Raw genomic sequence first — 16497 nt, 5'->3', positions numbered from 1 at the left:
TTGTATTAATTTGATGTTTCTGGAAATAAAAAGCTGTTTCTAAACTTTAGGAATTTGTGAAATCAAAAATTTCTGAACCTGATTCTCCAGACATTGTCTGGAGTTCATATGTGAAAGTTCTTGAGGTGGGAAACAGGTGGTAGAGATTTCCCTGAATATCGACCCCTGCTCCCATTCACACATGACTCTATGCAGGAAATGTTCCTGAACATTTCAGGGATAGACTGCATGTGTGAAAGATGCTTAAGATTAAAGTTGCTCCCAGCTAGTCTCTGTGGGTGACTGGTTCCTAGAGATGAGTCATGATAGTGAATGGTGGGTGATGTATCCAAGTTGTGCTATCAGCTCACACTGGGGTGTGAATTGGTCTTTCCATGTTGCTGCTCTTTAAGGGTTTGAAGGGTCAGAGGTGCCAGGGTCAGTGGTCTTTAGTGGTGAAAATGAAGAAAATGAAGAAATGCGGGGGAAGCACCGGCATGGTAATATGATTTTGTATTAATGTAGTACTTAGAAAAAGAATAAATAAATGTAATAAATGTAGAAGTACATAAATAAATTTGAAGGGTCAGAGGTGCCAGGGTCAGTGGTCTTTAGTGGCAAAGCAGGAGATGAGTTTCTTATCTTGATCTTGTTTGCAGGATGTTGTTTATGATAGTCTGGTCTTTGAGAGGTTTAGATGGTTGATGGTTTGCCAAAAGACCAGTGAGGTTTGATGATGAACTGGAGGACTATGAGCAGCAGATTATTCATGGTGGAACATTTGAAATCTGACATATTTAAGTTTTGAAAAAGCAACAAGAAACAGTCAACTGATCTCATCCTTTCTAAAAAGAGCTGGCTGAAGCCAATCCCAGCATGCAGTTGGTAGAATGAATCAAAGGAGCCACTTTGCACAATTCACATAAAAGGAAAATTAGATTCAATTCCACTTGATTGTGAATGAGACAAAGAGAGCAGAACATGAACATGCCTCATAGAAGAAACCAGGAGATGAACCTGTAACCTTGTGTTTATCTGAGGTACAATGACACCATCTGCTGGTGAAAATGAAGAAATGCGGGGGAAGCACCGGCATGGTAATATGATTTTGTATTAATGTAGTACTTAGAAAAAGAAAAGAAGAATCACAGCCAGGTCTGCTCAGGTAACAAGTGCATTAATAAAATGTTTATGATTTCTGTGAATGTTCAAACTTTTGTCCATCTCTACTTTTCTTTCGAAGACGGTAACAGAGTGGACATGAACAGTAGAGCAGTGATTCTCAGCTGGTGGGTCGTGGACCCGTCTCGGTGGTTCGCGGACAGCTGGTCATAAACAAATAAATACTTTTTAATGCGCATCTGATGTTGGACTTGTCTTTTATTTTGAAAAAAATTTTTTTGACAGGCATGCATCAGAGACATGCAGCATTCTCGTGCCGTAGCCATGGTAGCCATCATTTGATTGACGTTCACTTTAAGTTTGTGTTGATGTTCGGAGACAAGATGGCAAAATGCAAATATGACCCTTAGCTTTGATGGAACGATATAAGTATATAAGTGAAAATATATAATTTTGTGGCCTTATTTATTTTGTGCAGTTTTGATATTTATTTTAGTATACATGCAGTTGTCATGGTTCTCGTCATTTTCTTAATAATGTGCTCTGAAATGTACTTTGCACATGAAAATATATGTATTTATGTTAAAAAAAAGATGACAGGTGTGTTTTCGATATTTTTGAAAAATAAATGTGCTTGACTATGGGAAAATGTGGGTCCCAGAGTGAGACCAGTTGAGAACCCCTGCAGTAGAAGGTCTGCTGTCCAGGTTAGAGGTGTCTTCATCTTCTGCACTGTACTGTAGCACAGGCTGCTTCTGTAAATACAATACAATCACATGTGCAAATTAACTGTACATAGATCAGTTTGAGCTCAGTGTAAGTATGTGTGACCACAGAAATACAAAAGATAACTAACTTTCCTCCTTTATTATTCACATTCAGTCACTTCTCAATGATTTCTCTTCACGCTGAACAGTCGCTTCATGTCTTGTTTACATGTTAATTACAAACTTTTCAAGAACTATGGCTGAATTATATTTTTTAATATTTATATTAAAATGCACTTTTTTGGGTTAAATACTTATTAAGTTGCCTTGCCAACTTAAAATCTAATTTATAAATAAATAACTGTTGCCCTGCCAGGCTGTGAGTTTTACAGTAGGTTAAGGTTAGCTAGCATAGATTAGCTAGCTAACACAGGTTAGCTTATGACAATGATAAACTTACTGAAGAAAAAGCCAAAAAGACACCTCAGTATGTGTAAGAACAGACAACAGCAGCTACACTCCAGTTAAAAATGCTCATAAATGAAGACGTATATTAGAGTCCTCCTTCAGAAACTGCTACGGTCACTCGGCTCCTCCGTCGCTCAAGACGGAACTTTGAGGGCCACGGTCAAACCAAGGCAGCAGTAGTAGAGCCAAAGCGATCGCTGCTCTGTAACTGATCGGCCTTTAGTCTCAGTTTAGGACATCCAAGCTTGTTAACGTACACACACAGAAATACAGAAATAAATAAATGAAGAAATGTAGACATATGTAAAGGGGAGGGGGAAGGGGAAATTAATTTTAAGGGTTCTTTATATTGGGTAGAGAGCGACACTGGGCAACCAAGGCGCCGACACTAAGAGGTGGGTAAAAGAATAATTTATTACAAAACTTTAAAAATTAAAAATACAATATGTTAAAAACTATCAAAAACCCTGGTAATATTACTATAAAACAACAACAAGTAAACAGCAAATATAAAATGTCTAAGGATCCTAAAATGTTCCTTAAACAAACAAGCTTGCAAGTCCATTACTGTTAGTGTCCCTCCACCAGTCCAACATGAATGCCAGCACCCGCTGTCCTGCGTCCGCCATGGCCCGCTCTCCAGTGCTCCACTCATCCTGGGAAACAGACAACAACCATCAGTATCCTGCAGATACACCAGCTCAGATTTGCCACCCCTTGCTTGGCCCAGCAGCCAGCACACCTGATGTCTACTGCAAAACATGGATATTAACGGTTTTCCTGGGCATTAACAACACGCTACCAGTCCAGGCTGGAGTATTTAAGCCAAATGGACATGGGCTGCTGGGCTTCAGGCCCCTGTGGCTCATCTTCTGATCCATGGGTTCAGCGGAGGACATCTTGCAGTACTTCCTGCTCTTTGTGGTTCACTGCTGTTTCTTCCTCGGTCGTGCCTTGAGGGGAACTTTGGGGAGGCTAGTGAGTGTCGAACCTGTGGCTCCTGGTCTCCTGTGTCTGTCTGTCCTTCCGCTTTGGTCAACGGGCAATACTGTGCACAGGTGTGATGAGAGATAATCACAGGGAGATTCAACAAACACATGCAAAGGAAACACAAAGCAAACCACACAAACAAAAGATAATTCAAAATACACACAAAACAAAAGATCAATCCAAAAAACATATAAATCTCAACTCAAAATCTCTACTATACAGAAATAAGTTAAAAAAATAAATCTAGAAATATATAAATAAATAAATGTAGAAGTACATAAATAAATAAATAAAGCATGTATCTGTTATTTTTTAGAGTGTAATAATTTGTTCAGTTTTGTTTTGTTATGGTACAAAAGTGTCAAAAAGCAAACTGAGCAGAGGTGGGATGTGATCATGTGACATCCCCACATGGTGTCAAAATTAATATTTGTGTTTGGTGCATTATTTTAGAGAGTGATTAAAGCAAATACATCATACACTCTTCTTGTTTCTTCTTTGTGTCAGGGAAGTAGTCTGACCACACACCAGTGGCAATGAGTCACAGCTTCCTCTGCTGCTGTATTTTTAGAAAATCTTGGTAACATTTTACTTCATGGGTCCTGTAGTTTCCTAATCATTTAAGAAAAAAATTGTCAAATTGTTTTCTTAAATGATTGTCATCATTCTAAAGTAACCATCCTCACATCAGTGCAATTTGTCTGTCTATGAAGCTATAAATTACATATTATGTATATATATATAAAACTTATTAAGGAAGTCTTTATGAGGAAGTGACACATTTCTCTTCAACACGCACCCGTTCAGAGACTCTGACAGTTAATAGCTGAGAAGGAGCAGAAAAAGTAGACAGAGAGGCACGATGGCTGAATTCAGATGGATTAAAATGTTTTTATTTCTTATACTGGAGCTTCAGATTACAGGTAAGGATACATAGAACATACCAGAAACATTTTATTGGATTAAAACAGACAACAGCTGTTTGTTTTTCACCTGATTAGTTTAGTTTAGTAGACTCCTACAACCTGCAAACTTCTGTTGAATCTAAAATTTTCTTCATGCTATCTGTCAGTATAAAATACATGTTCATATTTCAATGTATTATTAATGTTTCTGTCATCTCTTATCACAGCACTGGCTGGACAGTTTTCCTCCTTCATTATCAGAGATGGAGATGATGTGACTTTGCCTTGTGAAAGTGTGACAGCCAATCAGGATAAATGTGACAAAACTAACTGGCTCTTCAGTAGTTCAAACCCAGTGAATCTGGTCAAACATGGAAAGATTCATGAAAATACCAAAGTTAAAACAGACAGACTGAGTGTTACAGCGGACTGTTCTCTGGTTATAAAGAAGGTCACACAAGAGGATGTTGGCGATTATTACTGTCGACAGCACATATCAGGACCAGACACTCAGGTTCTTCTGTCTGTTATTAGCAGTGAGTATTTACATTATTAAGTTTTCAGCTGAAACTGTCTTTTAGAACAATATACTGAAACATAACAATAACTGATGAAGCAATTTTGTATTTATGTTTTTCACCAGTGAATAAACATGAAGACAGTGAGCAGGTGACGCTGTCCTGCTTTGTGAGGACACATGATTCATGTAGACACAGAGTGAAGTGGCTGAATGAGGGTCATGATGTGGATGAAAACGTGACAATATCACAGGATGGCTGCTATGGTACAGTGAGATTTCCTGCTTCTCATCTCAAGCTGAAGTCAACATCTCATGAGATATTTCAGTGTAAAGTGACAGATGGTTACACTAACAAAGAGCATCTGTTTACCTTCAGCCCTCCATCCTCAGGTGAGAATATGAATTATCACAAACTACAGTTCAATAATGAGAGATCAATATTCAATAATTGCTAACCCTTCTTTCCAAACTAAGTGTAGTTGTATAACTAACAGGAGACCATTGATGTGTGAAGTGATTCTGGGGACACTATAAGAGTGAAGTTATTGGATATTGTTTGAAGTGTCTCTTTTCGGTCTCTGCACCTTCGTCTCACAGTCAGCTGTACATAGAGAACAATGTTATTAGTCCGGCTCAGAGGACGGCTCACTGAAAATAAGGTTGTAGCCTCTTTCCTACCTTACTACGGTAGGAAAGAAGCCTCGTTTATGCTTTAACAATGTTTCTCTTATGAATTATTGACATGTTCATCACTGTTAAGTGTCCTCTGGAAACACTTCCGTTGTCTTTCTGTAATGTGTTGTGTTGTGGTATTTGCAGAATGTTTTCTAAATGCTGTGCATGTGTTTTCAAATTGATGAGGATGTTTTCTTGATTTTCTTGTGTTTTGTCCATTTGCATGTGTTTTCCTAAGTTGCTGTGTGTTTTGCCCTCGTCAGCAATCATATAAACCATTTTCTCATGTACATTTATTATCAGAAACGGAGCCAATTCTTTCAGACTTTCACTCAACAATAAAAACATGATATTCCATATACTAATGTTTCAAGATAGGTGAATACAAAAGAAACATTTGGATAAAGCACATATATATATATATATATATATATATATATATATATCCAATAACAACAATAATGATAATAATAAATCCCAATCAGATCTGTTTTTATCTCGTCATTGTTAAAGAGTAAAACCTCCAGAGCTCTGCTGCTGTTGTTACCACATTCTCACCAAAACACTTCCCCTTCAGTTCTCAGGAACATTTACATCAGATACAATGAGGAACTAACAGGTCTCAGACCATTACAACATCATCTTATCTGTTCTTTGCCAGCTGTTGCAGTATCACCATGTTGCATCATGTCGAGCATCAAGAGTCAAAGTTTGACTCTTCACCTGTCTGTTCATGTGTGCTGTCAATCATCATCATGAATCCTGTCTGTTGTTAAACATGATAAAAAATGTAATTCTGTTTTAAAGCAGAAACATACTTCTGCTTCACAATCAGTTTATTTGCTTTAAAATCACTTGTATGTAACTGTTATTTAACCAGACAGATGTCTCTGCTCCACAGCAGATTAGTGTGAAATTTGTACCATCTTACATCCATGTTTTCACTTTTTAAAAGCATTACATGATGAGATCATGATCATAAACATGATGTAGTTATAAATACAGCAGTTGAAAGGAAGTGGTGTTGGTGGTGAGTGGGTGGAGACAATCACTCTTAACTTATTGAAGGGTATTTTCTCACTAGAGTTTTTTGGTATTTGGGGATTTTTTTTGTCCAAGTGAGGATGTAAAATCCACAACATCAACACCAACAGGAATAAGTGGAAAAACGTTCTTTTGTCTTCCAGTTCATCTCTCTGTCTGTCTCTTGTTCTTTTTTCATGTCCAGATGAGGACACTAAAAGAGCTGCAACAACAACATCAACAACAACAACCAATGATACTCCAACAAAACAACAAGGTAGTGAATTCACACCTGTATCTCTCTAAGTCTAACATATGAATGTCAGACTGAGTCTTGGCTGTGGGTGGAGATACCACAGTTTTTTGGTATTTGGGGATTTTATTTGTCCAGGTGAGCAAAGTCCACAACATCAACATCAACAGGAATGAATGAAAAAATGTTCTTTTGTCTTCCAGTTCATCTCTCTGTCTGTCTCTTTTGTTCTTTTTTCATGTCCAGGTGAGGACACTGAAAGAGCTACAACAACAAAATCAACACCATCAACCAATGGTACTCCAACAAATCAACAAGGTAGTGATTTAACATTTTGTATCTCTCTGAGTGTAAAGTATGAATGTCAGACTGAGTCTTGGCTGTGGGTGGAGATATTCTCTTATTCAGTTCATCTCAGTCAGTGTGTTCACACACATGTCTGAGTCTCAAACCTTGTTGTTGATCACTGTTCTCTCTCTTTCTGTCTCTCAGCCTTTGATGTTTAAAGTACAAAACAGATAGAAGAGACATGTTTCTAAATGTCATGTGTAGATTTGTATTTTTGGTGCTTCCTATCTGTAGCAACATACACTTAGTTCACAGTTCAGTTCAAATATTGAACTATATTGTACTAATATTGTAATGAAGCAGTGATAAATGCAACATTTTTCAGGTTATAAAAAGCCCACATGCTGTATATACTGTATTTCTCTCATCTTTTAATTACAGGAGTCTAAACAGTGAAAAATGTTTTTAATGTTTTAATTCTCTTTGCAGTTTTGTTGAGGTTCATCATCGTGTCTGTGGGTTTAACTGCACTCATAATAATCGTTGTGTCAGTCAACATATGGACTAGAACTAAAGGTGAGAACATTCACAGAACGTTTATGAACAAGAAGTTTTGATGAACTCAGATTTTTACTGATGAAGCTAAACTCTTCATCAGTAAACTAAACTAAGCTAAACTTTTTGTGTTTCCAGTGAACAAATCACAGATGTATGACAATGCTGTGAGTTTAAAAACTGAATATTCAAATGTTTATGTTTGTGGTAGTTCACTATTTACTGTGATTCTATAAAGACAATAAGAATAAACAGTGTTGACTGTATTAGTCTGAAACAAAGGTTGTTTATTTGTTCTATTTAATCTCAGAATCTCAGGTGTGTTGTGTTGTTTTTCACAGGTGCATAATGATGAAGATGAAGATGAAGGTACGATGGACTATGAAAACGATGGAGAACCTTCTGCTACTGTCAGACTCCACTGATCAACAACTTTCACACCAACATCAACTCACCAGAGTCCACCGCAGTTAAATAACATTTCATCAGATTTTATATGAGAAGTTAAAGCCTTTGTTTGTGTTTTGGTGGGTTTAGGTGGCTGATTCTCTTTTTAACTGCAGCACTGTTCTGTCAAACTTTTCACCCATTTTAAGAATTTAAACAAATTTTTCAATGTTACTTTTTACACTGTAACTTTGTCTCCATTTTATCATTATTTATACAGAAAAACAAATAAGTAACTTTCATTTTGGATTGTTTAACATGTTTGCTGATGGTGAGATATGTTTTAAATCGTGTAGAATAGACTTAACTGAGCTGGGAGCTCTAATAGAGTCAGTAACTGTCTTCTCTTTATTATAACTGATATTATATTATTGGCCAGTATTTCTCTGTGTTTCCTTGTTGAGCTGCAGTGGACGGATAATAAAACAAAGATGGAAATAAAAAGACTAACTTTGGGAGATACAAAATTGATTTGATTAACTATATTGATTGAGAATTGTGAGACCAACATGACATGATAAATAGTAATAATAGCAAGTTGCAACAGTAAAAAGTGATTCATTATTTTAGCTGGTAAAGATCAGTTTGGCCAGAAAATTTCTCATCTACCAGCCACCTTGGCTGGTAAGCTGAAAAGCGTTGCAACCCAGCGCTCTCACCCTTTCCATGCCACATTATCGTTAACTTAGTCAACTCTGCTGTTTTCTCCGCAACACCACTGAGAATCAGCTGCTGCCGACAGGGCCAGAGGACGGCCCCGAGAGGAATATTAACATTGTCCTTGTGTCATCAGCAGCCATGCCCAACATCCATATTTAAACAATCTGTTCTGTGTGAGGAGATTAAATGTGTTTTGTATAGTGTTTAATGTATCTGTAGTGTTCTTCGACTTCTGTGCCTTTACACAGCCTCTGACTTGTGACCACCATAAGTGTTCAATAAATCAACAAACAGCTTTAATTTTCCAAATTGTCTTTTTGAATATGATCAGAGTGCAGCAAATAAACAGAGCACAGACAGGAAGCTTGCTGCTGCAAACTAAATGATATGCAGTGTTAGGTTTATACACTGGGACAGACACTTCCTTCCAAGTCTAAAGTTAGGTCATTCATTTTCTGTGAAACTCCTGTTCCTATTTAAGGTGTGAATATCAGTCTGATATAGAACGCAGTTATTGACTTGAACTCCCACAGAATAAATGCTTGATGAGGCTGACAGATGACCAAATATAGTGAAGCGTTACTGACACAGCAGCCACAGCCTGCGCTCTCTCTGTTGACAGGAAAAGTTTACACAATGCCAATGACAGGCTTGGGTGGGTTGCTCTATGTCAAATTACCATAGTTTGGCAAAGTTGTTCTGAGTGATCAGCTTTATCCTATGATGAAACATTTCTATCCTGATGGGAGTTGTCTCCTCCAGGATGACAATGCCCCAATTCACAGGGCACGAGGGGTCACTGAATGGTTTGATGTGAATCATATGCTATGACCTTCACAGTCACCAGATCTCAACCCAACTGAACACCTATGAGAGATTTAGGGCTGACGTATTAGACAGCACTCTCCACCACAATCATCAAAACACCATATGAGGGAATATCTTTTGGAAGAATGATGTTCATCCCTCCAGTAGAGTTCAGAGACTGTAGAATCAATACCAAGGTGCGTTTAAGCTGTTCTGGTGATAATAACAATAATAATGCTGATTTCTCCTGAGAGGGCCAAATTCCTGGATGTGTGGACGTGCCCATAAAGCCGAGTCTGTGTTTATCTCGTCATCGTTAGACGGTAAAACCTTCAGAGCTCTGCTGCTGTTGTACCCACATTCTCACTAAAACACTTCCCCTTCAGTTCTCAGGAACACTAATTTAAAAAATACAATGAGGAACTAACAGGTCTCAGACCACTAAAAATACATCTTACCTGTGTTCTTTCCCAGCTGCTGCACTATCACCATGAGATCATGATCATAATGACAAGGTAGTCAGAAATACAGCAGTGGAAAGGAAGTGGTCTTGGTGGTGAGTGGGTGGAGACAACCACCCTTAACTTCTATAATATCTAATCCCTATATAATGATAACAATATACTCCACCTACAAAAAGTGAGAAAAACAGACCGAAGCCACAATGAGGAGGAGACACTTTAATCATGATAGGAAGTGTATTTCAGTGTATTTCTCTGTATGAAGCACTTATGAGGACATTTTTAGAGCTAAGAGCGAGAGAAGAAGACAGAGAGAAAGACAGAGAAGCACGATGATTGAACTCAGATGGATTAAAATATCTTTATTTCTGATACTGGGGCTTCAGTTTACAGGTAAGATACAAAATCTGCATAATTACCTTATTGTACTTTATTGAATTACTTTCATTTTACTGAGACAGTCAAATATGCTGTTTGTTTTTAACATTCACACTACAGTCATATTCTTATTTCAGTTAATTTATCACATTTTTCTCTCTTAACAGCAGTAACTGGACAAACTCCCCTCTACATCACTGTCAGAGATGGAGATGAAGTCACTTTGTCTTGTGAACATGTGATGACTGATCAGGATAAATGTGACAGTACTACCTGGCTCTTTGGTGGTTTAAGAAGCACAGCAGCAGTAGAGCTGATTAAACTTGGGCAGATTGGTGAAAAAGCCAAAGCTAAATCAGACAGACTGAGTGTTACAGCGAACGGTTCTCTGGTTATAAAGAAGGTCACAGTTGAGGATATTGGTCATTACACCTGCAGACAGTTCAAATCAGAACAAGAACAAGGTCAAGACTCGCAGGTTTATCTGTCTGTTGTTACCAGTGAGTATTTACGTCATAATGTTTTCAGCTCAAACTGTCTTGTTAGAACAATATACTGAAACATTACAATAATTATGATTACAGTGATGAAGTTAATCTGACTCTTGTTGTTTTTCTCTCACAATATCTCCATCTTCACCAGTGACTGAATATAAGGACACTGATGAGGTGATGTTAAGCTGCTCTGTGTCGACATATGGAGAGTGTAGACAGACAGTGAAGTGGGTGTATGAGGGTAATTATTGGGATGTGAACACTCAGCACATGAAGGAGTCACAGTCCTCTTGCTTTGCCACTGTGACGTTTACAACTTCCCATCTTACTGAGACGTCAAAGTATTCTGAGTTATTCAAGTGTAACGTGACAGATAAAAACTCTGGAAAAGTGCAGCTGTTTGCCTTCAGCCCTCAGTCTTCAGGTGAGTAAACTGCCTCATTTAGTTTCTCTTTTTTTTGTATAGATGGTTATTATGGGGTATTTTATCACCACAGTTTGTTGGTATTTTGGGATTTAATTTGTCCAGATGAGGATGCAAAATCCACAACATCAACACCAACAGGAATAAGTGGAAAAAGCAAATAAGTCGATCCAAAACAACTTTCTTTTGTCATCCAATTCATCTCTCTGTCTGTCTCTTGTACTTTTTTCATGTCCAGGTGAGGACATTACAAGAGCTGCTACAACAAAATCAACACCAATAAAATCAAGAAAAACAACCAAATTACCGACAACTACATCAACACCAACAATTAATGATACTCCAACAAAAGAACAAGGTAGTGATTTAATTTAATCTCAGTCAGTGTGTTCACACACATGTCTGAGTCTCAAACCTTGTTGTTGTTCACTGTTCTCTCTCTTTCTGTCTCTCAGCCTTTGACGTGTAAAGTACAAAACAGATAGAAGAGAAATATTTGTAAGTGTAATTTGTAGATTTGTATTTTTGGTGCTTCATATCTGTAGCAACATACACTTAGTTCACAGTTCAGTTTAAATATTGAACAATTTTGTACTAATATTGTAATGAAGCAGTGATAAATGCAACATTTTTCAGGTTATAAAAAGCACACATGCTGTATATACTGTATTTCTCTCATCTTTTAACTACAGGAGTTTAAACAGTGAAAAATGTTTTTAATGTTTTAATTCTCTTTGCAGTTTGGTTGAGGTTCATCATCATGTCTGTGGGTTTAACTGCACTTATAGTAATCGTTGTGTCAGTCAACATATGGACTAGAACTAAAGGTGAGAACATTCACAGAACGTTTATGAACAAGAAGTTTTGATGAACTCAGATTTTTACTGATGAAGCTAAACTCTTTTTTTGTGTTTCCAGTGAACAAATCACAGATGGATGACAATGCTGTGAGTTTAAAAACTGAATATTCAAATGTTTATGTTTGTGGTAGTTCACTATTTACTGTGATTCTATAAAGACAATAAGAATAAACAGTGTTGACTGTATTAGTCTGAAACAAAGGTTGTTTATTTGTTCTATTTAATCTCAGAATCTCAGGTGTGTTGTGTTGTTTTTCACAGGTGCATAATGATGAAGATGAAGATGAAGGTACGGTGACCTATGAAAATGATGGAGAACCTTCTGCTACTGTCAGACTCCACTGATCAACAACTTTCACTCCAACATCAACTCACCAGAGTCCACCGCAGTTAAATAACATTTCATCAGATTTTATATGAGAAGTTAAAGCCTTTGTTTGTGTTTTGGTGGGTTTAGGTGGCTGATTCTTTTTTTAACTGCAGCACTGTTTTGTCAAACTTTTCACCCATTTTAAGAATTTAAACAAATGTTTAAAGTTTACTTTTTACACTGTAGCTTTGTCTCAGTTTTATTATTTATCATTATTATTATTTGTAAAGAAAACAAACTTTTAAGTTACCTCCATTTTGTGTTGTTTTTAACATGTTTGCTGAGTGAGATATGTTTTAAATTGTGTAGAATAGACTTAACTGAGCTGGGAGCTCTAATAGAGTCAGTAACTGTCTTCTCTTTATTATAACTGATATTATATTACTGGCCAGTATTTCTCTGTGTTTCCTTGCTGGCCTCCATTTTTGACCAAACCAAATGTCTACCTGCGGCCTATTTATATTGCTCTGATCTGAAAAGTGTTTTCAATGTAGGCAATTGGCAAAATAGTGTAGCAATGTAGAGACCAATAATTTATCAGAAGCGTGTTAATGAATTACAAACTGAGTGTAAAGCAGAAAATGTGCATTCAGATGTCACTACTAACATGACAAGTTGTTATCGAGTGCCCCAGTGATCCATGACATGAAATTCAACCGTCATGAATTTTATTATTTAAACCTGCTGCGACATGTCAGCATCCTCCACTACACAAAACACTGCCCACTCAGAACAAGACGATAATACCACATTGCAACCAGCAGATGGCAGCATTGATGTAGTTAATAAACCAACCTGTGAGCTTTCACCCAAATCAAACTGTTAATACATCTGTTTGTAACATTTTACACAATGGGTTAATTTGTTTCCTACAAACTACACTGATGTTATTTGTATGTTTTTGGATTTTTGCACATTTCCTCACTATCTACATGCAGGACTTTAGAAATATTTTGATGTAAAGGGGTAGACAAAATAATAGGAACATCTTATGAGAGCTGTGCAGTAAATGTTTATGACAGACATTTGGCAACTAACAGACATACAAACAGTCAGCCCAGGTTTGAAAAAAAAATGTGAAAAAAAAACTTTAGGCTCAATTTTTTCATCACATTTTTACAGTTAAATTTTCTCTTTTCTCTTCTAGTTTTTCTTGTTAATTTTCCATTTCGTATCTGGTTTTGTGTAAATGTTGTTTGGTCACAGCAAATACATTTTAATAATGAGTTACACAATGCTTTCTATTTATTCAGTTTGTGTTTACTTGTTGACCACTTGGGTTGTAACTGTGCAAATTTAAAACATGTTACAACAATGAGGGGAAAATTAAACAATTCAACTAGATGAGTGAGGGGGAAAAAGGTTGAGAAAGAGGGGAACATTTCTGTAAAACTGGTTTCCCTGTGCACCGCTGGGGGTCGGACCACAAGGTCAGTACAGTGTTGATCAGGTGGAATAAAAAGGGTTGTAACCCCCATAGTGATCAAAGACACTGGTCAACATGCCACACCCCTCTACCCCGCCCCTCCTGTACAAACCCGCCTGAGGGCAAACCCACTGACCCTGCTAACAGAGCAGACAGGGATGGAGGGGGGGTGGGGGTGGGGGGCTGGGAGATCGGAACGGATAGATGGATGGATGGATGATGGAGGAAGGAGGGACGGATTGAGGAAAGAACGGAGAGATTAAGCATTAACAGTCAGATTAACCTCCTTGCTCTCCTTTAGAGAATTATTGCTTGTTACATGTCTTTGCAATATGGCCGGTCTGTTCAGAGAAGAGAAGGAGTACGAGGAATAAAAGGATAAAAGAAAGGAACTGTGGGGGTTCAGTAAGTTTGGTGACAAAAGTGCTTCGTCTCATGATTTCCTACAGTTACTTACTTTGATGAATTTATGTTGGACTCATCATGGCCCTAAAAACTGTTGTGGAAACATGCAGCAATCATAAAGTTTCCTTTTTTAATAAAATAAGTTATTCAAGAGAAACTTGTCCAAGAAGGCAGCATTAATCAGCAATATGAAAATAAATACAATAAAGATGAAATACTGCACTCAAGGACATCGAGATTATCCAGTTAAGGTAAAGTGACAACTGCTGGATCTGTGCCAATAGTTTACATAATACTGTAGTTACATTACATGCTGGACAAAAATTCATTTTTAAAAATGATTTCTTATATTGTTTCCTATCTGGAAACATATGATGTCAGCAGAGTTTGAAACCCTTTTTATGTCTTTCTGTCTGTGTGTCTTTCAGCTTATGTCATGTTACAAACTGAGGTTCGGAGGCATTTTTAGCCTTAAAAAGTTAGCTGATTGTGCAGTTTATTGTGTTGTTATGATCCATACCAGACTTGCAAAAGACATTTATGCAGAGCCAACTTGTGAGCCTGATTCTGTAATACAGTAAGATAAGATTAGATACACTTTATTGTCCCCAACAGGAAATTCGTTTTGAGGTCAAGTGTTGAATACAGCTGAATACACAAAAATACAAAGTACACACAATGTAGGTACATAATCTCCATATGACAGTGAACAGACACATACAAAATACACTATTGTACCTCTAGTATGTAGAGTATACACTATTCCTAAAATGAGCATGGTTTTTGTGGTTTGCAGGTGCAGGAGAATGGTAAAATGGGGCTTTGATTGAAAGTGTTAGAAGTGTAGTTTGGTGGATTTAGGGCACTGTGTAGGAAAAGATTGGAGGATCAGAGATGGGGGATGGGTCTGACTCATTACTCATACTGTACAACACACCTGGAAGATGTTTACTTACGCTGATGGTGCAGAGAGAGATGGTGGAGACGTTGGAATCTGCAAGAGTCAACTGTTTTATTTGTTGTTGTTTTGGACTGTGAGACAATTTGGGAATTTTGTCATCTACCTCTTTAATTTAAAATAGAGTCTCACCTGTCCACATTAAAGGAAAACTCCACTGAATTTACAGATCTTCAAGAGTACTACTGCATATGTGAAAAAAGTTGCAGCTCCAAAGTCTGATAAATTGCTGCAAATGATGACGTTGCATTGAGTGCAGTCCTGGCAAGCAAGCAAGCAAGATAAGCCAAACCTGTTCCCAATGAGGAAACACAGTTGACAACCAGGAACATCCTCATGTTTAAAGTGCAACATGCAGGGTCAGATGTCTTTGGCTGTGTGCGTATTAGACGGAAGGTAGATTGTTTTGCTGCAAAACAAAAACTTACTATTTTTAGATTGGTTACATGTTTTTGTTCTTTCAGCAGCATCACTGAGACTTTATTTCACACGAATCTGTCACACGAATTACGAATCTCATAAACAATGAAATGCTGCTTTAACAACAGTTATAAGCTGTACGAGTTCAGATGAAACTGTCCATAACAGAATAACTTGCTTGCTGGTATGGTTAAAAGCGATAAAAAAAAGTAATGAAATAATCCTTTCCCAGTCAAAATGGCACAGAAATGAGCTTTTTTTGTTTAATTTCCTTTGAGCCACACAACTCAAGGTTCACTAACTAGCTTTTTCTGAAGCTTTCAACTCCACCTTACAGTCCCCAGCTGTTAAAGGCATAGGAAAAAGGTAGTAAGTTGACCTTGAATTACGCCTGTTTTTTTTTTCCCAATATCAAGAATGAACTTTAATTCTCAACACAAGTTTTATGTTTGGAGACAGGAAAGCACCTGAAAGCGGTGATAGTGTATGACACAGAGCATCTTATCAACTATACATTCCACCATCGCTCCATCTTTAAGATACATTTATGATTTACTTCTTTTATGAACATTCTTTAACACCCTGTCACACACACAGTGACAAATTCCATGACACTTACTATGATGAGACACTTTTTTCAGTGACCGCCATCTTTTGTTCCCATTCATAAATTCATCACTACTACAATAATCAGAGCTTTGTGTTCTTACACAATAGCTTTACTCCAGTGGGAAATGTACAACTCTCGTTTTGTGGGTGAAATTTTAATTGGAAGTGGAGACTCAGCCATGCAGCCAGGATGTCAATAGCTGGCCTCCGTCCAACTCATTTATACTGTAGGCACGCACACACACACACATACACTCACACATGCTCACACACACACACACACAACCAGTTTT

The 16497-nt window shown here is 37.4% G+C and overlaps 1 protein-coding gene and 1 long non-coding RNA gene across 2 annotated transcripts; both read left to right on the top strand.

The window, feature by feature from the left end:
- Positions 1-4082: 4082 nt before the first annotated feature.
- LOC122965670 lies at positions 4083-5302 on the top strand. Its single transcript, XM_044329830.1, has 4 exons — positions 4083-4189; positions 4399-4707; positions 4815-5081; positions 5289-5302. Exons 1-4 carry the CDS (start codon positions 4129-4131, stop codon positions 5300-5302), a joined length of 651 nt encoding a protein of 216 aa, XP_044185765.1. The 5' UTR covers positions 4083-4128.
- A 2127-nt stretch (positions 5303-7429) lies between these two features.
- LOC122965431 lies at positions 7430-12302 on the top strand. The gene is made up of 3 exons (XR_006398227.1): positions 7430-7506; positions 12075-12103; positions 12278-12302. It is a non-coding gene; the product is annotated as an uncharacterized LOC122965431 (long non-coding RNA).
- The last annotated feature ends 4195 nt before the right edge of the window (positions 12303-16497 follow it).

The sequence above is a fragment of the Thunnus albacares genome, chromosome 16 (assembly GCF_914725855.1).
Source record: "Thunnus albacares chromosome 16, fThuAlb1.1, whole genome shotgun sequence".
Taxonomy (NCBI): Eukaryota; Metazoa; Chordata; class Actinopteri; order Scombriformes; family Scombridae; genus Thunnus; species Thunnus albacares.
The sequence above is the reverse complement of the archived record's forward strand: the minus strand, read 5'-3'. Positions and strand labels throughout refer to the sequence as shown.

What these genes read in the sequence shown, in the direction of transcription:
- LOC122965670 (XM_044329830.1), top strand. Translation starts at nt 4,129, where the DNA reads ATGGCTGAATTCAGATGGATTAAAATGTTTTTATTTCTTATACTGGAG. An exon ending in ACTGGAGCTTCAGATTACAG is followed by an intron (nt 4,190 to 4,398) that starts GTAAGGATACAT and finishes CTCTTATCACAG; the next exon opens with CACTGGCTGGACAGTTTTCC. An exon ending in TCTTCTGTCTGTTATTAGCA is followed by an intron (nt 4,708 to 4,814) that starts GTGAGTATTTAC and finishes GTTTTTCACCAG; the next exon opens with TGAATAAACATGAAGACAGT.